This window comes from Brachycentrus maculatus, unplaced genomic scaffold, assembly GCF_059751285.1.
Source record: "Brachycentrus maculatus isolate JH-2025_06_01 unplaced genomic scaffold, ASM5975128v1 h1tg000032l, whole genome shotgun sequence".
Taxonomy (NCBI): Eukaryota; Metazoa; Arthropoda; class Insecta; order Trichoptera; family Brachycentridae; genus Brachycentrus; species Brachycentrus maculatus.
This window is the reverse complement of record NW_028280786.1, coordinates 403,259-427,851: the sequence shown is the minus strand read 5'-3', so window position 1 is coordinate 427,851 and position 24,593 is coordinate 403,259. Positions and strand designations below refer to the sequence as shown.

The 24,593-nt window shown below is 36.0% G+C and overlaps 1 protein-coding gene across 4 annotated transcripts; it reads left to right on the top strand.

Moving 5' to 3' along the window:
* Positions 1–1,597: 1,597 nt before the first annotated feature.
* Chro (chromodomain-containing protein chromator) lies at positions 1,598–22,794 on the top strand. Of its 4 annotated transcripts, none has more exons than XM_088272947.1 (18): positions 1,598–1,742; positions 2,284–2,389; positions 2,714–2,847; positions 3,973–4,161; positions 5,685–6,029; positions 7,787–7,974; positions 9,105–9,290; positions 10,067–10,293; positions 10,937–11,125; positions 12,101–12,231; positions 13,156–13,284; positions 15,722–15,871; positions 16,516–16,620; positions 18,445–18,741; positions 20,171–20,284; positions 21,081–21,266; positions 21,824–21,944; positions 22,495–22,794. In XM_088272947.1, exons 2-18 carry the CDS (start codon positions 2,290–2,292, stop codon positions 22,602–22,604), a joined length of 2,901 nt encoding a protein of 966 aa, XP_088129073.1. In that variant the 5' UTR covers positions 1,598–1,742; positions 2,284–2,289; the 3' UTR covers positions 22,605–22,794. The 4 variants fall into 4 exon arrangements, with proteins under 4 accessions (XP_088129073.1, XP_088129066.1, XP_088129058.1 ...); XM_088272940.1 differs by having other exon boundaries at positions 1,608–1,742; positions 3,973–4,158; positions 18,421–18,741; XM_088272932.1 differs by having other exon boundaries at positions 1,608–1,742; positions 18,421–18,741.
* Positions 22,795–24,593: the final 1,799 nt, after the last annotated feature.

The window sequence follows — 24,593 nt, the reverse complement described above, 5'->3', positions numbered from 1 at the left end:
ATTGCGCTCTATTATTTATCAATGAATATTATTGTATCGTCTGCATACATATTTTTTTATTCACTCAATGGTTCTTAGGATACTCATCAGATCGACATTATTACATGAGTGCAAGGTGATCAATTCCGCACTTATTACTGGGTAAAAGTACTATGTACACTAAACTTCAAAAAATCATGTTGCTTTTTTTTGTTATTGTTTTACAGCAGTGACAAATAACAAATTTCTAAAAAAAAGTTTTCTTCTCAGCGAACGATGAATATCATATTAAATGCGGTTACGTTTAAGAAACTACGACTACCATCACGCCGTTTTACTGAAGGGGTAGGCAGAGAGGATGTAACTCCACATTCTTCTGTCCTAACAAACTCCTAGCCTTCACACCCATACATCTAATCATACATGTCCTCCGATTACGTAGACTTTTAACAACACTAGATTTTAGATGAATATGATAAATGTTATAATAATCAAACGAAATATTTTTACTATTAATATTTTTCATATGATTTTTTTATATTCTATTCTCACCCATTGGTGCATGATGTACCGCATCGGATTGACTCGGGGCTAACCTAATTGTTAGCTATTTGAATGTAATGTGTTCAGTCAAAGTAGAGTATAATATATTTTATGGCATACCTGTGACGTAAGTGAGGGAGCTTAGGTTGAAGGACACACGGCTATTAGGGAAAGGAAATGGAGGAATAATGGTCGGAAGAAATAGATGAACAGCAGCAATGGGATTTGAGGTTGCGAACCCGTTCTAGTAAAAGCTTATATAAATTACACACAACACACATAAAGTTTTTCACATATATTCAATCCCTTTTTATAAGGTACAAACTTTTTCATAACGGGATGCTCTATCGGAGATATTTTTTTTGGTAAAGTGTAATGTTATGTAAGTGGTATGAAATAAATTGATAATAAATAGCAACTAAAAAACAATATTACTTTGGAAATAAAATATCATATTATATTTATGATTGATATTTAATGTCCAGTACATAATATGTACAAAAAAATTGTAATTATCTAATCAACTTTATTTTTGGAAAATGCAAATCTAAGGTGTACGAACTAATACGAACACATACATACATTCTTACATATGTTTAAAAATGCAATACTGTTAAAAAATAAAATAAAATGTCAACGCATTCCAATGTCTTCCCAACTGACAAAATAATGGATGGAATGCTAAATTATGTTTATTTATGAATGAATACAAAGTATTTATAAATAGGTTGGCTCAATGGATAAAATATAGGATATAATATCCATTCCGTTTGATGGTGGAGAGTATGATCATTTGAAAGCAAATTAGATAAAAGGTAGGTATTACGTATAAAAAAATATACAGACAATAGAATGTATAGGTATATTGTGTCGATGTATTTTGTCGCCATAACCTTTTTGTCTACAAGTCGAGTCGGCCAAATGCGTTGCTTCGTTCGATTATTGGTAGACAGTTCCTCAATGAATAACCTTCATTTTCATTGGTTGCTATTTTCGAAACTTCCTTCGTGATTGGTCAATTTTGTGGTAACGCTAGAACATGATAGCTAACGAAGCGAGTTTTACCATTATGAATATAGAGGTCAGCACTATTGACTGAAAAGACGCATCGCCTAAAAGGCTCCTTCCACAGATAACTCTAAAAAAATTATTTATTTTGGATTACGGTGGCTATATTGGTGGTTTTTATAGTTGTGTGAACGTTTAAAATTAAGGCGCAAGTAAGTATATTTACAAATATATAAATATTATGTATCGCCACAACGTAATGTGAAGGTGTCCCTATGCCGCTTTATTTCCTAAACGGTTTCTAAATATGTAATGCTTTTTATATGCGTTGATTCTGCTCTATATATTTACGGTAATTTGAATTAAACTAAATTGATTTAAAACTTAATCCATGAACATATTTCTGGGACAAATAAAGTAATTAATTATTATTATTACTATTATTCTTTATGCATGCATGTATATATTTTTTCCGATTAAAAATGTGCCACGAAATGTCATACAATTATTGGCGGGAATGTGCTGTCAAATTCGGTATCTATTACTCCATTTTTATTCAAATGTCATAACAGTACATAATTTCGTTAAATTAATTTCTACTTGCTGGATGACTGTAATATTTCAAAATAAAAGATCTCACGCTAATTCAAATTTAAAGGCTTTTAAATTGTTTCTCTTACTTTAAATTTAGGTACTTTATATGTTAACTTTTATTTATTTAAATAAGTAATAAAAATATTTAAAATGTTTTAGCGTTAGATGAAAGCAGATATGTCGACTGCTGACAAAGCCGATCCTCCGGCGCAGGCCATGAACCCTAATCCTGAAGGATTGAAAAAGAATTTTCGAGCTATAAAAGGTATGGCTAACTATTATAATAAAATAAAAAGTTTGACAGTAATATTTTAGCTATCAATGTAAAATGTCAACAATTGGATGGTTTTCTTTATCTGTATTAGAGGAAAAAGGGTCTTATACCAGATGCAGAAATAGAAATAGATTTATTTGTATAATTTATATTTGAAGCACTAACTTTGTGATTTTCCATTTTAATTATAGATTTATTTGATTTCAGTGTTACCATTATATATAGTCTTTTCCTAAAATTTAATGTTTTTTATTTATTTATTATTATTAGAAATCTACCTAAATAGATGACTGTTAAAAAAAACTATTTTTTTAGATGCCCAGGAGCAGATGGGTACCTTAGACGTATTGGTATGTGGACAATGCCACTCTGTGTTCCACTTTGTCGAAGAATTCACAGAGCACCGAGATTCTGTTGCTTGCTCTGGAAAATCACCCGTAAAAGATTGTGTAAGAAACATTTTCATTTGATATACAATGCCAGTACAACCTTATCTTGTAGAGTAAATAACTGAGTTAAATGAAACTAACTTTTTGTAGGTACTGGCCTTAATTGGTACCTACCCACATTATTTTTTCTTAAAATTATACTTGTTTACTAATTATACTCTGTTTACTAATTATACTCATTATGATCTGCAAATTGAACATATTTTTATGCTTTTGTATTGAGTGTCGCCTATATATATGATTACTCATTGGATTTCTATGTGTGTTTTTGCTTTTTTCAAGGCTCTACTCGTTTACTAATTTAGATTGAAGACATTTTATGCTATTTTATTTTATTTAGTATTTATTTTTAAATACCTTTAGAATGCTACGTAAAAATATGTCATTAAATTTACATTCAATCAAATGTATTCTAATATTAGTACAGTAAAATTCCAATTATCGGGCAGGATTCTTGGTTTATTTGAACCAATTTTTTTTTATTTTCTGGATTATAACACCTCTGTTTAATTTTACTAAGTTTTTTCTGTCTTTTGATTAATAAAATTATTCAAATTTCGAAAGATGTAAATATTGACTGTTTACAGCCAGAAGATGTGAGTTACAAATGGGTACTTTTCAAAAGACGCATATGAAGCGTTTTGAAGTAATATTGCTATACTTTTAAATAATAATTATTTGGAGTGAAGTCTTGGCTATATATTGTTATCAAAGCAACTTTGACAATATTTTAAATATTAAAATCAATCACTGATTTTTAAGGTTTACCAAGATGTATATTTATTTTTTTTTAAACATAAAAATTTAAATTTGTGACAATTGTTGCGCCTTGTTGGGGTTATCAAACTGATGTGATAATGCCCTATAATATTTAAAATATGAATTTAAAATATGGAGTTCTACAAATTAAATGCCAAATCAATAAACAGCTAAAACAACATTTTAGCGCTTTGAATGCGTTTTCTGAAAAGCAGTCGTTTGATCACTCACCTCATTTTGTTGATATATTCCATTTGATAGAAATGTTTACAATTCACGTCTAAATTTCTTATGGGGGGTGGTATCCAGTATTGGTGTACAAATAATTGTCAAGTCGCTCGAAATATATATGTAATTTTGTCGCAGACGGAGTCCAAGCACCAGGTGTGGGCCTTCATGCTGTGGAAGTGTTCCATGGTGACCCAGGAGACGGGGGCCAACAGTTCGTGGCGCTTGTACCAGCAGTGGTGCAAGATGGAGGAGAAGCAGCGCGCTGCCTGGATAGCGGCCGGCAAGACCGTGCAGAGCCTCTCCAAGGTGTCCAACAGCAAGGTGGTGAGCGGACCACTTACTCGAAGACCAAGCGTCTTAATTTTGCTCCATCCCGGCTTACTTAATAGAAAATAATACAAATTAATAATTTGACCACATGGATTTTATTGCACATGTAATTTTAATTCAAGACGTTCGCCTCTGTAGTGTAATGGTCAGCACGCTCGGCTACCGTTCTGGAGGTCCCGGGTTCGATTCCCAAGGGGGGTAGAATAAATATAAGTGATTTTTTCACTGTAATAATTATTCAATACTACCCTGGATTTGTACCTGAAGCGGAGGGCTGATCACCTTTCCTTCATGTGTAAACGATCAAGATAACACTGCGTTTTATATGACGCAGTGCCCTATGCACCATTGGGTGCGGACAAGGGTTTTATTTATTGTAATTATAAAAATACACACTTTGCTGTGTTCTTACTGACAAATGAACCGAGACAAGGTCTGTTTCGGGATTTTAAAAAGGAAATATGTACTGAGCGTCGACAGATTGCTAAAATACAATTACAAAAACACTCAGTTACAAAGAAGAATGGTGAAGGATGATATGACATCAGAAGTGTTATTTAAGCCTCCGTATTTTTTTACTAAAAAAAAAACAGTTTAGTAAAAAGTTGTTTATTTCATGAAATTGAGAAATTTTAGTGTGGGGACTGACCGGAGTCATTTCATCATAACGTAACATGTTACGATGTCAAGCATTCGTATGGTCAGTATAGCGAGCCGAGCTGCTCGGCGTTCGTTCTGAATGCTCCATCCGAAGTCGATTGCTCGCCGTGAATGTTACGTTAAGATGAAATGTTGTGAAGGTCAGTCGCCACCTTTAGAGAGGTTTGTTTTTGTTGGGATATATATTCAAAATAAAACACGGTTATTGGATTGAATTCTACTTTATTTACATATTTGATGTGTGACGCGTTTCGTCTTATTAAGACATTACATATTAAACAGAGTTTGATAAGACGAAACACATCACACACATTATATATGTAAATAAAGTAGAATTCAATCCAATAACCGGGTTTTATTTTGGATATATTACCCAACAATTCCATTTGGAACTCTATCAACTGTCTGCAGTTACAATAAAAGGTTTATTGTTTTTTCGTATAAATTCATAAATAATTTAAATTTTGTGCCACCCATTCATATATACATCAGTGTTTTAATCGGTATATGCATTCATAATTGATGTGAAAAATGGTAAATATGTATATAAACTCGACAATATGTAATTCATTGCAATAGCGAGTGTTTTTGCATAGAATTTTCACTCATGAATGACATGAAATTATAGTAACTTTAAACATAAATAGTAAATCCACTTACGAGTACGCATAGGCTATGAAACTTATTAAGTTGAAGCCTGAGTAGGGACATGATAAACGGTGTTGCATAAGTCGTAGCTAGATTTCAGAGTTACTTGGAGTTAGGTAATTAAAAAAAAAATAAATTCATTGCAATCCCTTTTATGCATTTCAATTTTGATTATTTTAAAAATATGACTGAAATCGACTCTTTCTCAGGTGGAGGTGAAGTCCCCCGTTGCAGGCGTTCCGGTCCCCGCCTACACCAACACCTCCGAGTCCAGCGAGGTGTCCGCCACGCCGGTGCTGCGCAAGCGCGGGCGGCCGTGCAAGAGCACGCCGGCGGCTAAGGCGCGCGCCGCCTCCGTGGAGAAGCAGGACGAGGAGTTCCAGCCCTCCTCCACCGGGGACTCGGACGACGAGTCCACCATCAAGGTGGAGGAGATGCGCGGCACGCGGTCGCGCGGCGCCCTCGCCAGCAGGGCGGCGGAGGACGACGATGGCAAGACCAACATCATCAAGAAGCTGGGCAACTCGGTGACAGTCACCAAGACATCGGCCAAGGTAAAATCTCTTCTCCTATTTTTTTGTACCTTATCCACCCTCAGTGCTGTGCGCCTCCATGGTGTGATGGTTAGCGTGTTTAGCTACCGTGCTGGAGGTCCCGAGTTTGATTCCCAGGTGGGAGTGAAACTAAATATCGTAGTCATACAGGAGAAAGTGACCAAGTACATTTTTTACAAAAACGTGATCATTGACTATTTGATATCTTACTAGCTTAATATTGCCCTGAAAAAAATCCCAAAGGATTTAAAGTTGGAAGTATAATATATTGACTTGTTAAAAATGACTAACTGCATTGATGTTTATTTTCTTGCAAAGCAAAAGAGACTTAAATGGCCCCCCTTAACATTTTATGTTTTGTTGGTCACTTTCTCCTGTACAACTACGATATGTATTAATGATTTTACACTCCAATATTTATTCAATAATACTCTGTCCCTGAAGCCCAGGAGTGATCACCTTGCCTTTATGTAAGTAACGATCAAGATAACACTCCATCAATACGATGCAGTGCCCTATGCACCATTGGATGTGGATAAATATTGGAATAAGAAGGGCTGCATTAGATACTGCTAGCAAGTGTTATCAGATGATGCAGAGAAATCATTGGACCTTTATTTAAATTATAAATAAAACGCTTGTTTTTTTACTACTTGAGTATTATAGTATTACGACTAGTTTCGGAAGCTACAGGTGCTTTCGTCTACGGGTTTGAATGTAAACGACGGTTTAAATTCAAACCCGTAGATGGAAGCATTTGTAGCTTCCGAAACTAGTCATAACAATATAAAAGTCAAGTGGTAAAAACAAGTGTTTTATTTATAATTTGATCATGTCTTACCACAAAATGAATGCCAAAACAATAAATAACATACCTTTATTTCACAAAGAGAAGCGTGTCAGACAAGCGAATTAAAATACAATAATTTCTAAAATGATAGTTAATTTCACAGTTATTATTATTATAATAAATAGTTATTTTTCTCCATATAAATTACTGAATGGATGTCGCTGTTTCTTTCATTTTCTCAAAAAAGAATCAAATTAAAACATCTTTGGGAAAGTGGTAACCCCGACGACTACAGAACACACGCAACCTTCCGAAAAGAACGACCCCGACGTGATCGTCCTGGTCGTCCAGCGTCCCCACATAAACCCCCAAACATCAAAAAACACCATCTATTAACCGAGAGGTGCCAATGTACCAGTACATTGGGTAGTATGTAATCTGTTATATACTAGTACTTAAAATAATATTTACATGAAACTACTGACTATTTAATTCGACATCTACACAATATTCTGAAGCCATTTAGTATAATTCTATAAATGTTAGACAAATTTTATTATTTTACATTTTTTTGTCATTTAAAATACTTTAAAAAAATCACTGCTTGATAGATTAAAGACTATGCCTTTTCTATGTCACTATGTGGTAGTATTATGGTTGTATTAAATTCTGATTATAATTTGTTAATGAGCAATACTTTTTAGCCGTCACCATTCTGGAGGTCCCGGGTTCGATTCCCAAAAGGGGGGTCTAATAAATATAAGTGATTTTTTCACTCTAATATTTATTCAATATTAACCTGGACTGGTACCTAAAGCGGAGGGCTGATCACCTTTCCTTCATGTGTTAACGATCAAGATAACACTGCGTTTATATGACGCAGTGCCCTATGCACCATCGGGGTGCGGATGAGGGTTCGAATTTGAATACTCTGTATCCTTAATGCAAGACCATATGTTTGGTTTAGCCCAAGATGCCGGTGATAGAGTCTCAAGCGAGTGTGCCTGTGGAGAACCGAATGGCGCGCAGAACAGACAAGAATGCGAGTGCGGATGAGAACGGCAGCGAGTTTGTGGTCGAGAAGATCCTTGCCAAGAGGTTCAACCCACGCAAGAAGCAGTACGAGTACCTGCTCAAGTGGGAAGGATATCCGCAGTAAGTGATTCTTCTTATTCTTCTTCTTCTGCCTCTTGAGCTTCTTGCGATGTTGATTCCCAGGTGTCAATCCATCTCTTTGGTGGTCTGCTCGGGAGTCGTTTACCTCGGGGTTGGCAGTGTAGTGCAATGTGGGGGAGTCTAGATGGTTTCATTCTCCTGATATGTGCATACCATTGTCTATTTCGTTGTCTTGCCTTCCTGACAACGTCTTGGATTTCGCATATTTCTCTTATCCTGGTGTTTCCTTATTCTATCTCGTAGACTCTTGCCAGATATGTTTGCCAGTAAGAGATTGCATTATCATAAACAAGATATTTCTTTACAGAGTGATTTTCAATATTTCTTGTGGAAGCCAGTTGATAGGGACAGTTTCCTCGCAAAATATTATCAACACTAGTTAGGTTAGGTATCGTTTTGTTTTGTAATGCCGCCATTTAGTGTAACAACCAAAACATACCAAAAAGAAGATTTACCAGATCCTCACCTTTGTATCCTACCCTCGTTTATTTAAAATAATAACTTCTCTAGTAAATTACTGTTGTTGTTCATTCATTATGTTAAATGAAATTTCCAATGACAATAAATAGATAAGTATTTGGAAAAACCTAATAATTTCTTCACTACATATGATTCCTTTACACTTTTTCATTTAAGCAATATCAGTTTGACATGTAGAACGCATGAGTGAGGAAAGAACGGTAAAAAAAATTATGAGGCGAATGTAATTGGAAAAAAAGAAGCAGAGGAAGACCGAGAAAAACATGGCACGATCAGGTATGCCAAATACTTGAAAGTGGTCAGGTTGGGAGTCGTAACAATCGGCGGGTATGTATGAGGAGATGCATGAACGTGGAAGAGGCGAAGAATGTTTGCAAAGACAGAGTGGTGTGGCGTTCTATTCTCTCTGCCTACCCCTGCGGAGAAGCGGCGTGATCGTTAGTTAGTTAGTTTTTTTTTTAGTTTGACAGTAGGCTTATGTAAAATACAGACATTGCAGGTGGCATAATCGGAATATTTTTTTTCTCTTTTCCATTAGATGTTAATTACTTTTATAAAATTAAGCCATAAAACTGTAAGTAAAATTGGATATAATCATACAAAGGTTGATGTAATTATGTTTTCCCTAGTGAGCAAAACACATGGGAGCCATCAGACAACATGGACACGTGCCGCCACCTGCTGGAAACGTTTGAGAAGCAGCTTGCTCGGCAGAAGGAACTCAAGGCCCTCCGCTCGGGGCAGGCTCCTCCCGCTGCAGCAGAGGCCACTCCGCCGGCCAAAGCCACCACCCAGCCTACCCTCACACCATCAGGGTAAGTCAGACCACAAGGACCCTTTATGCGCTACACCAAGTATCGAATCCCCGATAATATTTGGCCAGGATTATGTGTTTAAATATCTGATCTTTTTCTTCGCTTGAAGTGTCGATTGGGAAATTTATCTGACCAAAATGCTACAATCTGATTCCGGTACTATCACGAGTTTATCAAAAATCATATGGATACATTTCTGTAAGCAGGAACAACTTTTTTAAAAAATGCATGTAAAGCAAACATTACTTTTCTATAATTATCTTCTTTGTGTTTTTCATTGTGGGTTTGATCTCGCAGGGCCATCACCAGCTGTAGTTTAATGTGATTTTTATTGATGTAAATTCATAGTCAAACTATACATTGTCAAAAGAGGCATGCAAATTCCTTGTTCTGCAGTAAAGCACATGGCACTTAATTGTAATGTATCTCATTCATAGTCTTTTATGTAATAATTGGAAATCGGGCTAGAATTGAACCCGCAATGCCAGTTTTGTAGTCGAGCGTCTACCCAATTGCTACAGCGCCTGTCTATGTGAAACCTAACATTATTTAAGCTTTCATTAATTGATTCGGCAGTCACTTTGTGGTAAAATCTATCCATTTTTAATTAATGTTTTACTTAGTAAATACCAATTTTTAAAAACAGTGTTTGAAAATGATGTGGAATGCATCGAAACACGTGTCACAGTAGATTTTAAGAAATAGTGGTATTTACTAAGTAAAACATTAATTGAAAATTATTTAAGCTATTGTTCCAAAGTACCATTTGATTGCAGGCGTCTGCAGCGCAACAGCAAGGCGCGTGCCATGGACCAGGTGAAGGCGTGGTGCGGCGCGGAGGTGGCGCAGTCGGGGGGCTCGGCTGGAGTGGCGGGGACAACCGCCTCGGGCAAGCGCCCCGCACCCGTCAGCCCCGGCTCTGAGGAGTCCACCAAGAAGGTCAAGCGGGAGCCGGTCTCCAGTGACGACGAGACTTCGCCGCCCGTCACCCCGTCCAAGCAAGGTGCCTTACTGATGATGCCCTATTTCAAACCATTACAAATTTTATTTATTGATTTGGCGTTTAATTTGTAGAAGTCCATTTTATTTTATATATTAAATATCTTCTTCTTCTTTATTAGCCCTCTGACCTCCACATATCGTTAGACCATCTCTTTTGGGGTCTTCTGACACCTCTTTTGTTTTCCCAAGGTCTGCATCCTAGAATTATATAATATTCTAATATTAAATATAGACTCTAAAAATCAGTGTTTGATTTATATGTTTAACACATTTAGGATGGGTGTTTTTTACAACTGCTGACTGCTGGCGATGGGATTTGTTAATTATGTACATATAGTTAAGACCTTAGCAAAGAGATAAGTATATAATATTCTTATAAAAACATTGGATAATTCCTTGTTTTCTACCTTTGAAATGCGGCCAGCGTTGCAGGTAAAAATACCCTTCCCGTCCTTAATTATCAATCGGCTAAACGGATAGAAATACCTTTCCCGTCCGAAATGTGTGAATATATAAATTAAAATGGAGTTCTACATATTGAACGCCAAATCTATAAATGAAATGAAGGTGGCTGATAGGAATTTTCTGTAGGTAATCTTCTGTATTACCAATTTTTTTCTTCAACATTTATTTTTCCTTTCCAGATTCCTCGCCGTCTCCCAAGATCAAGGTTCTCAGGCTGTCATCCTCGGATACTAAAACCATCAACGGCACACCCAGCCGTATCTCCGACGCTCAACTCGTGAAATCCTTTGGGGTGGACTCCAAGGGGATGCCCCTCATCAAGGGAGTCATCAAGGTGGATCCTAAACAGATGCCCAACCTCACCACAGGTACTAGACGCTTATACACATTTTAAAATTACCCATTTAGTCACTATTCGCACATACAACATTGCAGGCTGTGGATACTCCTTCTAAGTGCAAATACCCTATTGAAATTATATCGTAGTCATACAAGAGAATGTGACCAAGTGCATTTCTTACAAAAACGTGATTGTTGACTATTTGATATCTTACTGGCTTAATATTGCCCCGAAAAAATCCCAAACGATTTTAAACTTGGAAGTATTATATATCGACTTGTTATAAATGACTAACTGCATTGATGTTTATTTTCTTGCCAAGCAAAAGTGACTTAAATTGGTCAAATTAAATTGGTATTTGGTCACTTTCTCCTGTACGACTACGATATATAGCTCTCAAGCTTAAAAATAAACAAATAATCCGTTGGAGACTGAGGAAGCACATGTTAAAAATTACACAGTATGGTTCCCCAGTCTGCAGATTTTATATGGAGGATAGCGAAACACCAATCCATTCTCTATAATTGTGACGCATTCGCTCGCAATTGAAGTCACAGGGCCACTACTGGACTCTGAGAAGGTGAAGCACCAAGACAGGTTGTGAGTTACATGACACGTAGGTCTTGAGAGTGAACTATGACACAGAAGGAGGTCACAATTAATTAAATATGGCCGCAGCGACATAAGGGATGCAAGATCCCTTGACCTCTTATAATTTTTTTTTTAAATACCCTATTATTTTCTAACTTATTTTAGAGGTGGTTGTTTTATTTGTATGATGCTAATGTGAGCTTTTACAATGTGATTTGTAGTATAGATAATAGTATGGCGGAGTAGGTGTACTGAGTAATGCCAAATTACCATGACAGCCACTCATAGCTGTTCCATTCATTCAGCTAGCTGCGGTAAAAAACCTTGTTACAAATTTGCTACCCAGATTATTTCTTAGGTGAGATAATTATCCCCTATCCCTACTTTGGTTAAATAATATTTTGTGTTACAGGAGTGTACATAATGTCAAAGAACTCCGGCATAATGAAGATTGACACTCCGGGAAAATTAGGCCCCGGTTTGAACATTGACCAAGATCTCATCAGGAAACAGATATTAGCGGCCAAGCAGGCTCAGATCAAGGTATGTTGTGCATTAACTAGATATGAGCCGACGTATTTTCCACTTTGCCAATTCATTGGCTCAACAGTTAATATTTTTGGTGTCTAAATTTTCCGCATAATTAAAATAAAATAATCATAATCAGGCAACCGAGTATTATTTACTACTATGTGTTTTCTTTTCTGTTTTTAACCAGCAATTTTTTTGTTACCTTTTCTGCTTGTGCTGGTAGAAGATGATATTTTTTCTCTTTCTAGAACATTTTGAAATAAGTAATTTGTCCGCCTCCGTAATGTAATGGTCAGCCTGCTCGGCTACCGTATTGGTGGTCCCGGGTTCGATTCCCAGGGGAGGGGTCAAATAAATATTATTGATTTTTTCACTCTTAATATATATTCAATATTACCCTGGACTGGTACCTGAAGCGGAGGGCTGATCACCTTTCTTTCATGTGTTAATGATGAAGATAATACTGCATTTATATGATGCAGTGCCCTATGCACCATCGGGTGCGGATGAGGGTTTGAGTGAAAAAATGAAAATGATTTTGTTTTTTACAGTAACTAAATTTTGTATTATGGAGACTTTGTGAGGAATGAAGAAATAGGTGTAGGACGCAGCAAATCTTGTTCACAACTGTCGTCAAGAAAAGGCGATTCAGTCGGCTTGGCCATGAACTCCGCATGCCTCCTGAGAGCCTTAATCAAGCTTGCCTCTTTTAGAAGGCATCAGGTTCGCGCCGCCCAGGACGACCACTGCTGACAATTCGTCGGCAGTTCTCGTCAGAACTTCGGGACGCGGATCAGACTTGGGAGGAAGCAAGGGAGCTGGCAGCCGAAAGCCTGGAGACAGTTTGTGGACTCCATATGCTCCACCTAGGGAGCGGATATGGTTTAATTAAAAATTAAATTTTGTATAAAGTTACCAATGTCATATTTATTACAGAAGTCGGAGGGTTCACATTCGAGCATCACCAAGCCCCAGACCCCCTCGAGACCTGTGGGGCGCCCTCCCCTGCGTCCGGCCCTCGCCCCCCGCCCCGCCCCTGGACAGCCCAGGCTACCCCTGAGCCAGGTATATGGAAATCTCATCTGTATTCTAAAACAGGGATGGCAAACCTTTTTGAGCCAGAGTGCCTAAAGATTTTTTTTTCTGAATATTATATTATGTCACGTGCCACATACCATGGAAATAAAAATACATAAAATGTTTGTGTTACTTCAGATTTTTAATATACATAAAGCATTAATTAATACATCAAAAAAATATATATTAATGGCAAAATTAAAGAAATAAATAAAAAATAGAGAAGTACTAATCAATGTGATCTATTTATACATGAATGGCGTACTTTCGTTTCCATTGTTTGCGAAACTATTGATGAACGAAGAAAATACACATGACTATTTAAATAGTTTTTGAAATTTTTATACTACTTTAAAAACTTTTCAAAAAAATTTGTATAATCATTTTTATTTTTTTCCTTTCATTCACGTGACATGCAAAATCATCTTGACGTGCCACCTATGCCACGTAATTTTGCCATAGGTCCGCCATCCCTGCTCTAAGACAAGATTATGAGTTAGGTTCAAATAACATACAGTAAGAGTCTATTAAATTGGTTCTTCTTAAACCCACCAGATTCTTATGTTCTTTAAGGGTAATATTGATTAATTCATCCTTATTCATAATTATAGATGAATTCAGTAAAACTTGAAATTATTAACAAAAAAAATCAATATTGCTGAACAGCACTTTATTGTAAATTGACTGTTCTCTTTTATTGCATTTTAAATTTTAAACCTTGGGCAAGGTTGGTAGACAATGAAGTCAGGGATAGCAAGAGAATAATGTAAGATAAAATATTAGATAAAATGAATTGAGCTGAATTCATTTCATTATAATTTAAATCATGAATTTATCATCGTCTGTATAGTAAAATGAGTCATCAAAAAATATGAAATATCCCCTTGTAGAAGTACTTATGACTTTTACAATATTTCCAAATGGTACTCAATTCGGTTTATATGTACAATGTCAATTTGTTTTAATACATTGTTGTCGGGCGGTGTTTTCATCAACCCCGACTTTAATTATACTCGCATAAGAAAGTCTGCCGCCCGACTTTCAGTATACTGATCACAAGTAACCGCATATCCAATTCACATTTGTACAATGTCTCTCATGCTCTATCAAAAGTAAGCAAATAGAACCCATATAAGGGTCTCTTGCTCTCTACCAACAGTATGTAAAATACGCTTTGAAGCGTTTCCCGCAAACAATGTTTTAATTAGAACGATGATAATTTGTAATTTTTTTTACCATTTTCAAGGTTCAAAAATGAATATTTTACATTATAAATTGCACGTGTTTTCTATACATAAATGTATTTTTTTGTACAACATTTTGAGTGTGTCCAAATACTTGTTCACAAAATCTGGATTATCTCCAATTACAGGAGTTATATTCATATTATTTTTTGACATCTCATCAAAGATGAAGAAGAATATGGAAGTCTGGGCATTTACGGGGCTTACGACCGTCATAGGCTGGTTTAAGTGATCACTTTACACACGTGTAACATTCACCAATTCTACCCATTATTGACAACCACACTACTCAAATTCTTGGAAGTTCTATATATATGAACCAATTTAGAAACTTTGTTCTTGAATCACTAGAACTTCACTAGAGACATCTATTGGTGAGATGTAAAATAGTATTTTTTTGTTGTTGCAAATAATCTTTATGACTCCTAATCATTTTAAATTACCAGTTAGCACCTCGTTTGGTAATTTTTTGCAAGACAGTCGATACAAACATAAAAATTATGATTTTAGTCTTATCACCACATGACAAGTGGAAAATGTAATAATAAGGAATCTAAAACGAGGTTTTACTGCAAATCAAACATCGCGATATATATCAAATATTCTATATATCGCTCACTCCTTTCAAGAACGTCATAAATCAAAAAACTTGATTTTTCAGGAGAACGTTTTTAAAGTTTAAAAATACAATACAATGTATTAAAAATAAATATCAAGCCACTTACTGAACTTTTTACTGTGCAACAGATCTTTTTAGGTAAAACTTGAAGGGTTTTTCTCCATTCGATAAATATTTAGTATATTTAAAAAAATTATTAAACAATACCTTTTCTTCAAAATGCAAAAACAACACTTTCTGCCCTGTAGCGGGTAAATATTAAGTTAAAAATATGCCGCTTTTGCTGGGATATAGTACATTTTCTGGGCATTCCGAAAACGTGCACAACTGAAAATTGACGAATTTTGGTTTATGACGTTCTTGAAAGGAGTGAGCGACATGTCTCAATCAACAAATAGTGGTACTTTCAAGAATATTCATAATTCAAAGGTTGACCATAGAAAACTCAATCATATTGACCCTGTCTCTTTAAATTATTTAGCTTCACAATAAAAAGCTTATCTTCTTGCCAACTGGTCATGTGATCTATTAAAATTAATAATTGCAATAATATTGATTGTAGATAAAGCGAAATTCCCTGATGTCAACGAGTCCAGCACAGATAGTGGAGAAGACCATAATAACGCCCAGCGGACAGAAGATCATCCAGAGAAGCGTGCAGCGCACTTCCATTGGAGAGTCAAATGTCACCAATAATAAACTTAGTCCCAAGGTTCGCAATCACAATAATACGAGAGTAATCATTTTAGCATTTCATTCGTAATTGTCACACATACTAATGCTTATTGAATGGCGCTTAATTAGTCCGCCTCCGTGGTCCTCTGGAGGTCCCGGGTTCGATTCCCAGGGGGGGGAATGAAAATAAATATTAGCGATTTTACACTCTAATATTTATTTAATATTACTCTGGACTGGTCCCTGAAGCGCAGGAGTGATCGCCTTGCTTTCATGCAAGTAACGATCAATATAACACTGTGTCAATATGATGCAGTGCCCTATGCACCATTGGGTGCGGATAAGAGTTATTAGAAGAAGAAGATTGCTAATTACTATTATAATTAAGTGATTTAAAAATTATCCAAAATTATTATTGACGCTTTGTTGTTGGGCGGTTTTTTCACCAATCCCGACCTTAATTAGTATACTAATCACTAGTAACGCTCTCTACCAACAGTATGTAAAAGACCCCTTTAATCGTTTCCCGCTAACAATGTGATAATAAAAAAGAGTGAAAAAATTTGGGATGAAGGACTGCTATATGGGAATGGAAATTGAGGAAAAATAGAAGAACTATGAAATCACATGTAAAAATGGGAGCATGTTTGGAGACTAATCACGGAGGTGCGGTGTTTCCAGGATCAAACTCTGCTGAGGAAGGTGGCGGCCGCGGCCAGAGGAAGGGGCCGAGGGGGTCACGTGAACAGGAGACCGGGATACAATCCTGTTGTCGAATTCGAGCAGGTAATTATTCACAACATTTTGAGTGTGTCCAAATACTTGTTCACAAAATCTGGATTGTCTCCAATTACAGGAGTTATTTTCATATTATTTTTTGACATCTCATCAAAGATGAAGAAGAATATGGAAGTCTGGGCATTTACGGGGCTGACGACCGTCATAGGCTGGTTTAAGTGATAACTTTACACACGTGTAACATTCACCAATTCTACCACCCATTATTCACAACCACACTACTTGGTTCAAGAGCAAGGTTTCTAAATTGGTTCATATGTATAGAACTTCCAAGAATTTGACTAGTGTGGTTGTCAATAATGGGTAGAACTGGTGAATGTTACAGGTGTGTAAAGTGATCACTTAAACCAGCCTATGACAGTCATCAGCCCCGTAAATGCCCAGACTTCCATATTCTTCTTCATCTTTGATGAGATGAAAAAAAAATAGGTAATTATTCAGCAATAATCTGCATATATATACACAACTCGGTGTAACAGAGCATGACCAATATTATTTTTGCTACTATTTTTTCACAACAGTTTTCACCACACACATTTACATAAAGAATATTTAAATAAAGTTAAACAGTGTTTTTTGGTCTTGTGCATTATTCCTTTTTTTTTAAATAACAAAAATCTAAATAATAAAGCTTTGTTTGTATGAGGAGATGCATGGATTCGGAAGCAGCGAAGAATGTTTGCAAATACAGAGTGGTATGACGCTCTATTCTCTCTGCCTACCCTTGTGGAGAAATGGCATGATGGTTAATTAGGTAGTTTTTCGTTTCATGACTGAACGATAATAGTAGTAACTATATTAGTATAGTACTAGAGTAGGCATGACTTAATATGCTTTGTAGAGTACAAAATAAAAATAAAACTTTGCAATGTTCAGACTCTGTTCTGAAATCTTAAAAATAATAAGATTTGTGCTTGAATAATAATTTAATTTAAAGTATTTCTGTAAGGTATATTTTAATTTTGCCTTTGTCGAGGTTAACCCTTCCGTTACGGTGCTAAAAACTTCCGCGTGCACCGGTGATATGTATTTCATACATCATATGAAAATGTGGTTTAAAAACGGGAAAAATGTGAAAATTCCTAAATGTTGCTTTTATTGACCATAGTTGAAATGTAAAAATTTGGTAAAGCTAGCTCTGATAATTATCCAAAAATGAGAAAAAAATACATTGTAAGTAGCTGCAATAGCTAGCGTAGCGACAAGAGCGCCGCATAAGACGATCTGCGCACGACTGGCGGTTATGACATGCGCGTATACTTACAAACTAACACTCAAGTTAGTGTATTGCTGATTTTATTCCCGATTTTTTCACAAATGATTTATTATATTATTATTTATTATTATAATACTTTCATGTAATACAAAATTATACATAATTTGTCGGGTTGTGGTCCCGTGGTTAGTGTCGCGGACTCTTAAGTCAGAGTGTCTCGGTTCGAACCCACTCTACCACAATTTGATACCTATTTCTAATAATGAGCCCCTTAGGCTCACAGAAATAGTATGAAATTGAAATACATATTTGTGTAAATAATAAAAAACACAAATATTTATCTTTAAAAAAATAATAATAATAATAATACATAATTACGGAGGAATACAAAAATTCTGCCCCCGTATCTTTTAAATTTTGTATCGATATTCTCATTTGAAAAGTTGGGTTGTAGTAAATACATGACACCGGGAGGGCAAGGTTTAAAAGAAGCTTCTTAAAGTAAAATGTTTGCTTGTGATGTTTTGTTGTAATTTTGAGTTGTAAACATTGTCATCACCACCCCCGCTCAGTACGACGAGGTGAACGGCTTCCAGGCCTTCCAGTCGGAGCCGGAGTCCTCGGAGGAGGAGTACGTGACGGACCCGTTCCCGGCAGACCTGCCGCCCATCCCGCCGCCGAGCCCCGAGCGGGACCTGACGCTGTGCCCGCTGACGGGCCGGCGCTTGGCGCGCGCCGAGGGCGAGCCCACCCCGCCGCCCACGCCCCCGCCCGCGCTGCCCGACGCCGAGCCCGCTCTCATGAAGGTGGAGATGAGCCCTGGCGGGACCACCGGCACGCTCGTGCAGGGCGGCCCGCAGGCCTCGCTGCCGCAGCTGATGGTGGACGATGACGTATGTGGCCCCTTTGTTTACAAACTGTAGCTGTAACTTTTAAAAAAAAAAAAAAAAAAAAGTAGTTGTGTTTTTACTATTTACAAAAATACTTCAATTTCATACTATTTCTATGAGCCTAAGCAGCTCATTATTAGAAAAAGGTATCAAATTGTGGTAGAATGGATTCGAACCAAGAAACTCTGACTTAAGAGTCCGCAATACTAACCACGGGACCATAACCGGACACAATTAGTTACTTTTCATATTTTTTGACATCTCAACATAGATGAAGGAGATTATGGAAGTCTGGGCATTTACGCAGCTTACGACCGTCACAAGCTGGTTTAAGTGTTCACTTTACCCACAATTGACAACCACACTACTCAAATTCTTGGAAGCTCTATATATAATTTCGAAACATTGTGCTTGAATCACTAGAACTTCTTTAGAGACATCTATTGTGTGATGAAAGAAGCCTTTTATTAGAGCTTTCACGAATTTGAGTAGTGTGGTCGTCAATCGTGGGTAGAATTGGTGAATGTTAAACCAGATTGTGACAAACCCCGTAAATGCCCAGACTTCCATATTCTTCATTATGTTGAGACGTCAAAAAATAATATGACCTTTGTTTTGTATTTATTTTAATCAAGAACACCATATAATGAGAGAGGCAGATCAACTAAGAAATTTTTAGTTGAATTCTTAAATTTTTATTACCCGCAGTCACAGCTATGATATTTTCGGCTTATGGTCTATTAAAGCGCGGTACCCAAATTTTAACCCACAAATTCTGTAGCTTAAGATGGAATTTGCGGAATTTAATTTCAGAATGCGGATGATCATGCAAGAGGTTGGTTGTGTTTTCGTGCGCGATTAAAAAAAATGTATATTGGAATTTGACTTTTCTTTAGAAAATGTATAGAATTTTTTTTTATTAGTTTTTTTTAACTCCTTTCCTTGTAATAGCTCATTTTTTTTTAAAACCATATATTTAATTTAAAGAAATACTATTTAATTATTATTTACATGTATTATCTAAATGATTTCTAATTTACATATCTTTTATTGTAATAAAAATATATTAACTCTGAAGAAAAGAATTGTTTAAAATAAGAAATTAAACACATAATTTGTCATAAATTCTTATGATAGTAAAAAATATAATACATACCTTATTTTTTATTGTTTTTAAGTCATTTTATACTGCAGATTTGCAAATACCGTAAAATGTTATTTTTAAAATTTAAATAGTCAAGCAAGCATTTTTCAATTGTAAAAGCATGACGATTGTAAAAAATGCAATTGTTATACTTTCATAATATTGAAATGCTAATAATGTAAATACAAATATGTATACCAATTCTTAGGAATCGCATCAGCTTAAATATATAAAAATAATTTGTGTGTGCTTGTAAATAATAAGGAATGCACTTTTGGACATTTTCAGCAAGACGGCATGGATACCAAGGTAGTGAAGAGACTATTCACTGGTGATGACATGGATCCGTTGTCCTCTAACGAGCCCATCATGATCCAAGGAGCTGATGGAGTTTTATACCAGGTATTTATTTCTACATTATACTATGAATGACGTACTGAAATTGTTTCTTAAATTACGCCCTATACACAACAAAATAATATTCTCGTTGATAAATATTGCTATGATCAAATGTTTTCTCCATCGTTTAAAAAAATATGTATTAATAATAAATAAAAAGGTAGGCGCCGTGGTGAAGTTGGTAGATGCTCGACTGCGAAATTGGCGTTGCGGGTTCGATTCCCACCAATTGCAAAATAAATTCAAGATTTATTTTAAATTAGTCTGGGTGTTTGTGAAGCATTTTTCACATTTACCTTCCCTATCCTTACTATCCTACCTGCAGAAAAGCCTCAAAAAGTAGACGTTTTGCGAGAATATTGCCAATTTAAATAGCGCCGTTTTTGTGAGAAATAGCCTCAATGGCGCTTGACAATTTTTTTTATTTTATATTTTTGCAGTTGTCCGTTCTTATGATTAGATATTTTCATATATTATAGATAATTACGCAAAGAAATCAATGTCTACGGGTAAAAGTGAAAGTGAAAATTTAGATTTAATCTGTTTGTTATGGATAAAAAATCTGAAAAATGTAGGTATTAAGTATTGATCGAAACTCGGCAGAATTTTTAATAGATTTCAGATTAGTGGGTAAGTTATCTCACACCTCAGGTACTGCAACAGCGAAGGCCCTATTACCAAAATTTGTATTGGGACGTTTGGTGTCTAATAGTCTGCCAATAGCTGATGTGCTTGCTCGATGATTTTTGTTAGTGAGAGATGTCAGTGTTCTGGCTATATATATGTAAATATTATTCAGGTTGCTGGTAAGAACGAGGAGGGCCAGACCCTGCTGGTGGCCGCAGAGGGACCAGACGGTGGTGATGAGGAAGAGGAGGGTGAGGCGGGCTCGGGAGGGGGGCAGTGCATCTACGTGGCGCAGCAGGACGGAGAGGAAGTCCTCACCATTGACTCGGCGCAGTTGGCACAACTCATGCCTGAACACGTATGTATTTTTTAAATTTATTTATTGAATCGGCGTTTACTAAATAAGAATAGAATTCATATTTATTAGAATGATGCCGAGATGAGCTGAGTTTCTTCTTCTCCCAACCCTTATCTGCACCCAATGCAGCATAAGGTGCTGGTCCATATCGGGATTGTATGCAGATTTTGTATGGAGGATAACGAAACGCCAATCCACATTCTGTATAATTGTGACGCACTCGCTCGCAAACAAAGTTACATCCTTGGAGGACCACTACTAGACTCCGAGAAGGTGAAGCTCCTACCATCAAGACAGGTCGTGAGTTACATGACACACGTAGGTCTTGGGAGTGAGCTGTGATTGCAGAGGGAGTTCACAATAGACTTAATATAGTCGCAGCGACATAAGAGATGCAAGATCCTTTGACCTCACAAAAAAAAAACTCTTATCTGCACCCAATGCAGCATAGGGCGCTGGCCCTTATAGGGATTGGTGGGCATTGAACGACGCAAATCCGCGGTCTCGTAAAGGACCACTGGGCGGCTAAAGGTTAATGTTATGTTGCAATGTTTTAGGGCGGTGGTGGCGACACCCTGACGGAAGCCCTGGGACAGGTCGCCCTGCAAGTGGACGGAGACGGAGAAGACTCCACGCAGGTCATCGCTCAACTCGTGCAAGCTGACCCCCCCTCACCAGGTATGCGTAATATACCAAATGTGAACTCTCAACTTCTCAAAAAATGCAACAAGTTGAATGAACTCATAAGCATTTCACCCCAGCAAAAATGCATAACTGCTGCATGATGGGTGAAGTTATCTTACAGGCTTGCAATTGCGGGCCCAATGCCATGTTATTGTCTTCCATTAGCGTTTAAAAATGAGAGAGATGATCATAAAAAAATAAAACTAAAAAATATATTTGTTTGCACAATCTTATTAAATTTAATCACAGATTTCAATTTAATTTACACTCTTGATCAGTTAACCAATATGGCATACAGAAAGAAAATAATTTTATGTAAAAACTATTTTACAATTTTCAAGGTATTAACTCTCGATCATTTAGTCATTCCTTTATTTTGCCTTCGGTAAAAAACATACTAGTTCTCCCTATATTCTTTACATGTGCTGCCTCAGTGCTCCCCACAGATTGGATGTCCGTTATAAATTTTATGAATGTCCCGTAATCTAAGGTTAAGCAAGCCATTTTTAAGCATTTTCAAGTGAACAAAATTATCTGTTTCTAGGTGGCACCAGAAAAGTGGTTCTCCTCCTTCCCGATGGCAGTTTAACAATGACAGAATTGGACAATGAGCAGTACCTGTCCATAACAGACGGAGATAAGGCCCAAGAGTGAACGGCTACATCCGGCAAATTATATTTATTGAACATTCTCCCTAATCCTTTCTAGGATGGCGTATTTAGAAAAAAACACTAAATATAGATTGATGTATAACAACATTGTGTAATTCAGCATAAACATTATTTACCAGTGATATCTTTAAAAAAACCTGTACATAATAAATAATAAATAAATTTATATTCTAGAGCAGTGGTTCTTACCCGTGTGTTGGAGGCAACAAAACCCACCAGTTTCTTATGCGTGTTCATTGAACCCTTAACCTGTTAACCGGGCGGTCCGCTGTCCAATTACGCAACTTGTAACGCGAATACTGATTCACTCCGTGTCTTAAATTCATGTCGAGACATGAATGGATGACTAATACCTTTGTTGTTCGAAAAATATATGTCCATATATATAATATAAAATACATATATTTCAAGGACCTATTCATTTGTTTTACCCGTACCCGATATTGTTTACATTTGACGTATTTATGCGTCCCGCTCGGTTAACAGGTTAATTGGAAAATTCATTATTTTTTGCTTGAGATAGTATGAAGGGATTCAAATATTAAGAAAGGTATCACACAATGTACAATCACAACAGTTACAATTCGACTATTGGGCGGCAATCAATGTTGCCAGTAAATTATCACTTCTCTATTCTATGCGATTCCCCGATTTTGGAAATCACATTTTGCAATGACGACACATTATGACAATAGATCTAGTACATTTGTTATGACTTATATGAAGTCCCATCCCAGTAAAAAAATGTAGGTAAGATGCGGAGTATGTGCATTGTTGTAGCGTTCTTGTATTATTTTTATTGCTAGATTAATATCTTAGTCGTACAGGAGAAAGTGACTAACTAACAAAACGTGAAATATTTAGGAGGGCCATTTAAACCACTTTTTCTTGGCAAGGAAATAAACATCAATGCAGTTAGTCATTTTTAACAAGTCAATACATTATACTTCCAAGTTTAAAATCCATTTGGTATTTTTTCAGGGCAAATAGTCAATAATCACGTTTTTGTTAAAAAAATGCACTTGGTCACTTTCTCCTGTATGACTACGATATATTCCTTTCAAATAATATACTAGATCTATTGGATAAATGAATATATCGTACATCGTATAATTTTTCATATCGTACTATAAGTCAGGTGTGTGTTTTGACCTCCGCCGAACCCGGGAGACTGACTCACCGAACCCCTAGGGTTCGATCAAACCCAGGTTAAGAACCGCTTTTCTAGAGGGCTAAGGCTGATTATGGGGTAAGTTTTGAGTTATATTGTAGCAGCAGAAACATCGTTGGTATATGATGTATCCAAATATAGTTTTTCCTCTCTCATTAGTTTTGTGTTAGGCGTAAGTTTTAATAACATAAATACTATTTTAATAATATAAGTTACTTCTTATATTTTTAACAAATAAAAAATGGTTTTTAAATGTATATAATATACCAAATCATAATTTGAGACATGAAATTTGTATGTACTAGGTAAATAATTGTAAATCCAAAATCTGAATGAAATTAAACATAACATTATTTTTGTTGAAACACTCTCCTTACCATCTATTGTGCACTTGGTGTAATAACACTTTAAAAAAAGTGGATGGTAAGGAGAGTGTTTTATTACCATACCACAAAGTTATCAATGCTTTTAATATACAAAATATATTATTTTTGTTTCCTGAAAACTCAATACATCTTAAAAAATGGTTCATTTGTTTCCCCTTCAATATTTGATGTTGTGGATTGTTTACTTTATATATACAGATGTCAAAAATAAAAATGTGTGAGAATAAAATTCATGACAGCCTAAAAATAATGAAATATTATTATGCAAATATTAGCATGCAGAACCTTTGTGGGGTTGTTTTCAAGGAATCGTAAATATAATACGGTAAAGTTAAATGTGTCAACTAGTATCTGAAGTTTTTTTGATATACTAAATCAATTATTATTTAGTTTATTTCCTGTGTGATAAATAATA